Here is a 9,643-nt window from a genome sequence, read left to right as displayed (position 1 = left end):
ACAACACCTGTTCTACGGATTGCTGCCAAGGGCAACGAGACGACTATCGAGGGAGACGAATCGAATGTAAAATCCCTTTCAAAACGCTTGAATATTTCAAGCATCTAATTCAAAATGAGTTCTTTATTTTAACGTTGTATCATTATGTTTGACAGTGACAGTGCGATATAGCTTTGTTCAACGAAACAGTCAAGGTGGTGTATAATACGACAAAGGATTGTGAGAAACCGAACGGAATATGCCTCTTTGTTGTACGCATAAAAGACATTGCTAGCACCAGCCGCCACCGGTGGTAGCCGCTGGGTTGCAAAACGCAAATATCGATCAAAATGAAATAGACGCGAAAAAAGAGTAAACTATATGTACACATAAAAGTGACTATTGAAAAGGATTAATAAAATTGAAAATTTTATTGCAAAAAACACATTGTCAACATGTTACGTATTTGTTAAAATGATAAAAAAGCTGTTTTAATCGTATTCAAACTAAAGATTTGATTACAGAACGAGTTAATTCAATTTTATGCTTCGTTAATTTTTCACAATACCTGTTGCATCTTAAAAATCGTGAGTTGCCATTCAAAAATATGTTCGAAAATGTTGATTAATTCCGCAAGGTAAGGTATAATAACGCAAACCTGTAATTTACGGGTACATAACGCATAACCATAAAGAATAATCATAACACATAACGCGTAACACTTGTAACGCAAATCTATTACGATTTTTAACAAATCCGTAACTCTGTAATTTTTGCTTCGATTGATGTGAAACTCTCACAGCTACTTTAAAATGGTTCAACATTAAAGGAAAAATGTTTTAATAAATTTACCACTCCAAATTCATTTTTCAAATTATGTTTTTGACCACCGATTCGCGCATTGTTTCGCGGTTTCCCATCTCGCTCACGCGCACCGCTATTTGTGGAGTGAGCGAGAAAGAAAAGTCACGCCGGCGGCCAGAAGCATATTGTACTGTCGCATAACCTCGAAACAAGTGCTGAAACTAAAAGAAAAGTAATTCTTCGCAAACAATATGGTTTTATCCGTTTAAAAGACTCTCCATATTACGACCTCAGTATGAATCATCGAGCATAAACTCCTGGAATACACTCCTAAATCCATGATTTGCTCATGTAGCTCTACGAAAGCACCATGTTCTAGACCCATCCCCAGCGTGAATGCGGAAAAATCGGAATAGAAATTTCCGAAACATGAACGCCCGCGCACTCCACGAGCCACGGGGTGGCCCGCGATCACCGTGTACCAAGACCTTACTACCTCGAGGAAACAATCGAGGTTCGTGTTCGCACACCGCAACGGCAAACGGTGCTCGCATGGGGGGCGGCCGCCCTCGCTCGGGGCCACGATCCACGTGCTCATTCTAAATGTTGCTGTCCGCGCGTTAAGATCGGCATCGGCGGATGTGTCGGCGGATGGCGAGCGAACGAACGAGTGCGAGATGCGAACAATGCTGCCTAACGTGATATAAATCGATTTATGATTGTCTCCGCGCGAGTGAATTACTGATAAATGCTGGACGATCCGTTAGAACCCGGTGGTGCTATGATAAGGGCAGCAGTTCCGTGATTAGCATTTGTGCATGTGAATCGTTGCATGTGCTCGATTAATGTGGTGTAATTCATTCAATTGAAACGTGAAGAAAGAGTGATATGTGATGATCATTTTGGTCACCGAAATTTTTAAAAGCTCAGATTGTGTGATTCTGTGCCGCTCATATTCTCAAGTGTCAATCCTTCAATCCAACACAGGAATACGTGAATGAAGAAGTTGGCAATTGATTGGTTTTGAATGAAAAACACCCGGAAAAGTTGCGTTTCCGGTCAATCGGTGTGTCCTTAAGCGTCTGCCTGTCTGTCCACTGTGTGTCCTTCCTTCCCGTGGTTGCATCCTGCATGCACACCAACGCCTGATGAATGACCAACCTCCAGCACCAACATCAGAAGCACGACCAGCAGCAGCAGCAGCAGCAGCAGCAGCAGCAAGCGATCGCAATTACTATTCGCGACACACGCACCACAGCTGAAGGAGTCACGGGCGAACGGAAAGTGAAGTTCATCGTCAATCGGACCACACCGGCAGAAGCGCAAGCCGCATTCCCGAACCAAACGCTTCCCGTGCTGCCACCATCGATGTCTCCAGCACCACCACTACCGCTGGTACCACCGGCTCCACCACAGATACCGCCAGTGGATGGAGCAGCGGCACCCATTGCACCCATTCTGCTCGATACGCCAGTAACCCACAAGGTACCGGCCAACCTCTACTACCAGCAGCATCACCAGCAGCAGCAGCAGCAGCACCACCAGCTACAGCACCAGCAGCAGTTGCTGCACCATCAGCAGCAACAGCACGACCTATTCATGATCGCGAGCATTTGCCTTGGTTCGTTCATCCTCACCTTTGCGATCGTATACTTCGTAAGGTAAGAGCGCACCTTCCTCCCTCCCCTTCCAGTCCAGAGGCTATTTGCCGATATTTTTATGCGACATTGAAACTGTCGATGGCCATCATCGCCGTTCGATCGCCGGCCGATCGATCGCGCACCGTTTGGTTGGCAAATTGTGCGCCGCGATTGACGCTGTGACCAACGTACCGTCCTGGGGACGGTCGGTTCGCGTACTTGTACTCGCTGATCGCTTAATTAGTGCCGGTGACCGTAAGCGATGCGCGCTGATCGGCTCATTGCCATGTGCCTTACCTCGCGCGGGCCCGGATCGGTGGTCGGCGGTGATTCGGATTGCAAGGTCGCATTCGCTCGGTGCTTCTAGAACCTAGATTTCTCCAGTGACTCCAGTGACACCGCCGTCGATGCTGTAATACACAAAACAATGTGCTCTTTTGCCACATTCGGTTTGTTGTGAAGGAAGCGCGATTAGAAGCGTGATACGCGCGACACGCCGTAATCACGAGAAGAAGATAATAACCGATGCTCGGTCACATTTGCAACGCGTCGCACTAACGACGTCACGGAGACACCGGTGGCGAAGGACAGATAAGATACGAGCGTTCCTTCTAGCATCATCCATGGCCACCACATGCCACCAAACACACAGCTCAGTGCGCCATTCTGGACTGTGGTGTTTAGTCAGTTGGGTGTTTGGCTCCGGTGTCACCCGAAAAAAAAAACATTTCCCCCCCCCGCGTTCAAAGCAAACAGTATCGGCCCATTTCAGCAGCAACAACAGTATAGGAAGAGACAGATATTTTTAGCCCCTAAGCCACGGCCAAACCAGCAAAATGTAGGTATTTCTGGAGTTCCAGACACACTCCATAATGAGGTGCCCGAATTTCTACGAATTACCCGAATAGGAATGTTTGTTCGTTCGAGTGTCTGTGCTCAATTATTGGGCAAAAAATGCTGCCCGCCAACGAGCACATCAGCTGTTTACGTCAGCTCGGTAGGCAGCAGCAGCAGCAGCAGCAGCAGCAGCAGCAGCAGCAGCAGCAGCAGCAGCAGCAGCAGCAGCAGCACAGGGCCAGTCCATTCAGTTCAGCTGCTCGTCAGTCAGCCTGTCGGCCGATGCCTGCAGCGATCCGTGGCACTTAATTGCAAGCTGAACGCTGAATCGCCTCGCCCGGTTTTCCTTCACCTTTCAGAGGTTCCCTTCGTTTGCGCGCGCGCGCGCACATACCCTGAGTCGCGCGATCGCGTAATTATGGGCGGTGCATTCTATTGTTTGTGCCTGGCTACCTTTATTTCAAACCTTCCATCACCTAATCCCCGTTGCGGATTGCTCGGAAAACTGCAACGAAGGTCCGAGCATCTCTCTCTCTGTCTTGCTAGAAGCATGCCGCGTGTGTGTGCGTGTGTGTGTGTATAGGGAGCGAATGACTAGATCGCTAGATGGTAGTGCAGTGTAGGCATACGCTATGGGAAGACACCAGGGAAGGGGTTTCAGGTGAAGGGATTGCGGTAAGAGTGTTCCTTCCCACGGGCACCATTGACCCTAAACCGGCCTGGCGACGATCGAATCGAACTCTAGCTATTGATCCATCGAAACTTGCCAACGGCCTGCTTAGACATTGTCAATGACAGTGCAGGTTTCTCTGCTAATCAATCGATGGGGCAATGTTTGTCGCCAAATCGGCTTGGAGTGACGGCCCGGGAGGGTGTGTGATTAGCGATATCGCCGCGTGGTCGCCACAGTTTAGATTGCTGACAATGGGATTGTTCGGTTGTTTCGATTCATGTAGTGGCGATTGATAGATTCTCGACAATTCTATGCTTAGTAATGGATACAGTTACATTGCGTCCAAGTCATTTGTCATTCGGCACCATCATGAATAGGACTCTAGAGTCATTAGATTCAACTAAAACTGGAGTCGGATAGCTTGGTTCCCATTTAAAGACAAGCAAATTGAAAGACATAGCAACCATTAGAGTAGCCAATGATGGCGCAGTACGTCATCTTACTGCGTGACAGACGTCAACTTTAATTATGGATTTGGAGCTACTAGATTGGACCACACCAGGAGGGAAATATAAAATTAAATTGAAAGCACTGATACCCCGGCGAAGCACGTGTTTTTCCGTTCCCTGTCTGGCCAGTTTGTTTCAGTTCACCCGGATACACAACCACAAAGTGGCTAGTAACGCGTTTTTCTATCGACAAATTGTTTTTGCTCGGGAAAAACTGATGAAAATCATTCGCACCCTTCGCGTCTAACCGGAAGATCGCGAGATGCATCAATGAGATCGGCCGTTTGTTCGCATCGATCCAATTTACATACCACGTCACGCCATATCGCAGGATTGTTTCTTTTTTTTATGGCGGGAGTAGCGGCTTGATGTGACCCCCCCTGATGAAAGTTGGCTTTTGCCGGTTGGTTCTGCTCTACTGGAGTTATGCATCGATGCCCCGCAACAATACTCAATTGCTCCGGCCCGGCCAGATGTTTGAAGTTATTTTTAGCATTTATAGATTGCAGTTCCATCGTCATGGCGGCGCTACACAAAACAATGTTCAACATCGCTATGGTTTTTCCTTTCATTCTTTCTATCTCTCTCTCTTTCGCTGTGTTTTTGTGCAGGAAATTCTTTCAAGGGGGTCAATTCAAGAACAAAGACATCCGATTGGATGCTAAGGTCGTGATCATAACGGGAGCAAATGCCGGCATCGGCAAGGAAGCAGCCATCGTGAGTATCTAAACCAAAGGAGGACTAAAAAAAGGGAATAATCAGTCACTAAGTCAGCATTTCTCTCCGCACAGGAATGTGCGAAGCGCGGTGCCCGGGTCTACATGGGATGCCGGGATCCGGGCCGGATGGAGAAGGCCCGCCAGGAGATACTGGATAAATCGGGCAGCCAGAACGTGTTCGGGCTGGAGCTGGACCTGGCGTCGTTCGAGTCGATCCGTAGCTTCGTCAAGACGTTCCTCAGCATGGAGCGGCGGCTTCACGTGTTGATTAACAATGCGGGCGTGATGGCGTGCCCGAAGGCGTACACGAAGGAGGGCTTCGAGATGCACTTCGGAACCAACCATTTGGGGCACTTTCTGTTGACGAACCTGCTGCTGGATGTGTTGAAGCGGACGGCACCGAGCCGGATCGTGACGGTCGCTAGTCTCGGTCACAAGTGGGGCCGCATCAACAAGGATGACATTAACTCGGAGAAGGAGTACCGCGAGTGGGACGCGTACATGCAGAGCAAACTCTGTAACATACTCTTCTCGCGTCACCTCGCCAAACGGTTACAGGGCAGCGGTGTCACCACGTACGCCATTCATCCTGGGGCCATCAATACCGAGCTGATGCGTCATCTGAATCCATGCATCAGGTATGGAGCACAAACACAAGGACAGCTACGCAACGGTACTCAACACGCGCCCCTTTGTTTACAGGACCATGGCGAAACCGGTGTTCTGGGTGTTCTTTAAGACGCCCAAATCCGGTGCCCAAACCACGCTGTACTGTGCCATGGAACCGACGATCGCGACGCAAACCGGACTGTACTACAGTGACTGTAAGCTGAAGGATCCGGAACCGCACGCGCAGGACGATGCGATGGCCGAGTGGCTGTGGAATCTGAGCGAAAGGCTAACCGGGCTGCGTTGAGTGGAGATGTATGACGGCGACGTCGATGACGATGACGCATCCTATCACTTCCTATCACTGCATCCCGTGTGCCCGTGTTCTCATTCTCGCCATCTTAGAACGAATACGTAGAGGACTTCAAGCCTATGACTACTGTAAATGAATGTTTGTTTGTCTGTGTGTGTGTGTGTTTTAGAGTGTTTATATCAAATTGATAGGTGAAGCTAATATACAACGTAATGCTCATACAAAAAGAAATGATGTTTGGCGCCGTTTTTTTTCCTTTCCTTTCGTTGAATTGCTCGCGATAGGATGGCGTTCTACTTTCATTTCTAGGAAGCTGATAACAGCTGAAATGTGCTGCTACGTCGTAAACAAGTCACTGCGCACCTCTAGCGACTCGGCCGCTTATCGCTTCTAAGTAGAAAGTAGCAGCTCAAATGCGCAAAGAGTTGTCTAAAACACTTTCTATACCGTTAAAAAGATCCACCAGCATAGACGCCCCTAATGCATTAAGCTTTGTCAGAACGAACAGGATAGAAAAAGACCGAATCCTATCACGTACGCTCTACTTTCGGACAGCAGCAGAAGATAAGAACCACGGGTCGGGCATGTGCACGTATCAACATTCCTAATTTATTTAAAATCCGGTTCGGATGCGATCCCATGTCATAACAACGCACGGTCCTGGCCACGGATTGCCCTATTTTCATCCAGAGTTGTTCTGAGGAGTGGACATGAGGAAGCAAAAAAAAGGGGAGAGCATACGTTGTAACAAATCGGTCACTAATGGTCCGAACCAGCATTAAGCATTGAACTCACCGCACACGGGGATCCCTTCTTGATGTACCGGAACAGCGATTCGACTAGATTGGCGGGCGTTGATTCGTCGCACTCCTCCAGCTCGCGGACCATACAGTTCTGCAGCTTATTGAAGTCCCTTTTTACGGAAGAATACGGCATAGGGGGTGGGGAAATTGTAATGGTTTTCGCATGACCGACAGTACACTCAAGTCAAGTAGGAGGACACTTACTCGCACTGCTTCGGTCCAATCACCAGCTTCGGTATTGCCTCGAGGTTCGTTTCCGGGACGTAGCCCGAGAACGTTTCGTTCGCGCACGCAATCAGATCGTTCTTCTGCTCCAGGAAGCACTCCGGACCTTTCTCAGCAATGAATACTGCAACACCGAGCGAAAGAGAGAAAGCGAGAGGGGGGGGGGGGGGTCAGAGTCAAAACACCCTCATGCCAAGCGAACATCCGCCACACTCACGCGCAATCTGATCACCATCCTTGTGACAAACGAAGTTGAGCAGATTCTTGAAGATGTCCAGCCCGGATCGCTTCACAACCTTCTCGTCATCCTCCAGGCACGGATCGATCGCGTTGGCGAACGTGTTGACGCACTCGATCAGCGTGTTCCGCTTGCGGCAGTACTTGTTGAAGACGGTATCGAGATCACCGGTCGGTTTGGCCGCTTCCACCTCCTGCTGGAACTGGTTAATGTCGATCAGGCCGCGACCACACTCGAAGAACGTCATGGCGGCATCGCGCGCATTATCGAACGCATCGTCCGGTGCACCCGCAGTCGAACACTTATCCCGCAGCAACCGCTCAACCTCTTCCAGCGACGGTAGCGACAGATTTCCCGGGAGTCGTTCCCGGATGGCATCGACATCGATTTGGTTCGACACACCGGACGGTAGGCTGACGATGGGACTGGCGCCTAACGCGGATTGGATTGAAAATCACTTTGATGTGCTGGCTCGCCGTCTTGCACACTGCTGTCCTGCTGTCCTGCTTACCCATAATGGCGGCTAGCGCGAGGCAAAGGTACTTCAACGCCATTGCTTCGATGGTGGTTTCGATTCGTTCGAAGGATTGTCGCGTCGTCCTCACAGTGCACTCCGTCAGTTAATCACTCTCTAACGCTCCACTGACTGATTATATATATACGTACACGAGCCGTTGATCCTGTCCTGGAAAGGGTCGTGATCCGTGTAACACATCAACTACACACGACGGACACGAATGGACTGATACGGTGAAAGGCGAAGTAAGATCGCGAGTGCGCGCACGCCGATCATCTCCGTGTTGGCAGCTCTCTATCAAAATCCGTCCGATCCCATCCAGCCTATCGACGACTGACCGACCGACCGAGCAACCGTCCGAACGACCAGCGCCCGGCCTTAATCTTACGGATGTGAGCTAAATTGAGTGCTTTTGTCCGGGTGAAACCGACAACGACTTAAGTGAAATGGTACACGGTACAGAGCGGCGGTGGGCGACCGAGACAGAGGCGGTGGGCGACGCTTGGGTTCTATCGGTAATCATCCCTTTCGACGTCAGCCCTGTAAGTAGGCCCGATCGGCAGACGCGTTGTCGTTGAATAAGCTGCTTCCGCATGATTGAGCCAATAACGGCGATCGATGCAGCTCGCAGCAACAGAGAAACGTTCTAGGAAATGCTTTATCGTTTTGTCAAAGACTCCTTTGGGCTTGGTTACGAAATTTGGTACTTTTTACTTAACAATCTTAGTATGCATAGATATTTTTCTTGCGCCGTTTATCACAGTACAACAAGCAATCTGATAGCTGCAGCATGTAGTTACGATGAACGCTGCTGAACCAGAAAATATAGAGTAAGTTTCTGGAGTTTCTCTAAATTATTATCATCATTATCTTTAAGCGCTTTCATTGGCTCTTACTGTTCCCTTCAGCCTGAAAAGGAGTGAATTCTCCGAGAAACATCAAATCGGTGACCACTGGGAGCCCTCTGCCAAGGATCTTTTGGAGCTAGAAGGTGTATGTAGAACACAGACATACTTCGCTGAACGGTAGTTGTTCTCTTACTCCGAAATTCGCTTTTCCGCAGGCAACAACTGATAGTGGTTCCGAGGACGAAAGTGCTTCTAGCGAATCCAGCAGTGACGATGTGTATGAGGCGGAGAGCAACATCCGGTGGTCCAAAAAGCGTTCGTTTGTCGATCGAGGAGGCGGTGATGCGGACGTCACTTATGTAAAACGAAACTAGGATGGTCTATGGGCTGATAGTAATAATGCTAACTTTCTTTCTAGGATTCAGATTGGAGTACGGACACGGTTATTGTGGACCGACCGTCAAAAAAGGAACCACTTCCAGAGTCAAAAAGCGAAGCCGAACCCGAAGCTAGAGCAATGTGAGTATCGGGATCGACCAGGATTAAGACGAAGAATATAAAACTATAGTTACATTTTTCAGAACTCAGGAGAAACAATCAACGGCGGACCTGCAACTGGAATCTTTATGCGAACAGATGAAAGAAATAAAATTGGAGTACCAAGATAACAGTACAAGTGTCCAGCGACCTGTTGATCAGGCGACTATTGGTAACATTTTTAAGCGATGCATGGACAACAATGACGAACTGGATCGAGAAAAAGAGGAGGAAGCGAATGCTAAAAAGCAAAAGAAACAAATCGCCAACGAAATCTTCCAGGCATGGTTGCAGGAGGAGTACAGACGTTGCGACGGTGAACATTTGTCTACTACCGAGCGTACGATGCCTCGACCGGAAGAAAGTGTATCCGACCACTAGTACCAACCGGT

General features: G+C 49.0%; 3 protein-coding genes across 4 annotated transcripts; 2 read left to right on the top strand and 1 right to left on the bottom strand.

The window, feature by feature from the left end:
• The first annotated feature begins 1,422 nt into the window (after positions 1-1,422).
• LOC125958050 (retinol dehydrogenase 11-like) lies at positions 1,423-6,308 on the top strand. 2 transcript variants are annotated; one of them, XM_049691158.1, is made up of 4 exons: positions 1,423-2,444; positions 5,054-5,159; positions 5,234-5,799; positions 5,864-6,308. In XM_049691158.1, exons 1-4 carry the CDS (start codon positions 1,936-1,938, stop codon positions 6,075-6,077), a joined length of 1,395 nt encoding a protein of 464 aa, XP_049547115.1. In that variant the 5' UTR covers positions 1,423-1,935; the 3' UTR covers positions 6,078-6,308. The 2 variants fall into 2 exon arrangements, with proteins under 2 accessions (XP_049547115.1, XP_049547116.1); XM_049691159.1 differs by lacking the exon at positions 1,423-2,444 and adding an exon at positions 3,138-3,261.
• Positions 6,309-6,670: 362 nt separating this feature from the next.
• On the bottom strand, positions 6,671-8,195 carry LOC125958063 (27 kDa hemolymph protein-like). Its single transcript, XM_049691181.1, has 5 exons — positions 7,861-8,195; positions 7,329-7,781; positions 7,091-7,235; positions 6,879-6,996; positions 6,671-6,780 (listed from the first exon to the last, which is right to left on the bottom strand). The coding sequence occupies exons 1-5, from the start codon at positions 7,901-7,903 to the stop codon at positions 6,766-6,768; spliced, it is 774 nt and encodes a 257-aa protein (XP_049547138.1). The 5' UTR covers positions 7,904-8,195; the 3' UTR covers positions 6,671-6,765.
• Positions 8,196-8,243: 48 nt separating this feature from the next.
• LOC125955685 (uncharacterized) lies at positions 8,244-9,632 on the top strand. The gene is made up of 5 exons (XM_049686827.1): positions 8,244-8,696; positions 8,775-8,859; positions 8,930-9,073; positions 9,133-9,233; positions 9,296-9,632. The coding sequence occupies exons 1-5, from the start codon at positions 8,668-8,670 to the stop codon at positions 9,630-9,632; spliced, it is 696 nt and encodes a 231-aa protein (XP_049542784.1). The 5' UTR covers positions 8,244-8,667.
• The last annotated feature ends 11 nt before the right edge of the window (positions 9,633-9,643 follow it).

The sequence above is a fragment of the Anopheles darlingi genome, chromosome 3 (genome assembly GCF_943734745.1).
Source record: "Anopheles darlingi chromosome 3, idAnoDarlMG_H_01, whole genome shotgun sequence".
In the NCBI taxonomy this organism is placed as follows: domain Eukaryota; kingdom Metazoa; phylum Arthropoda; class Insecta; order Diptera; family Culicidae; genus Anopheles; species Anopheles darlingi.
Note: the sequence above shows the minus strand (reverse complement) of the source record. Positions and strands in the feature narration are given on the sequence as shown.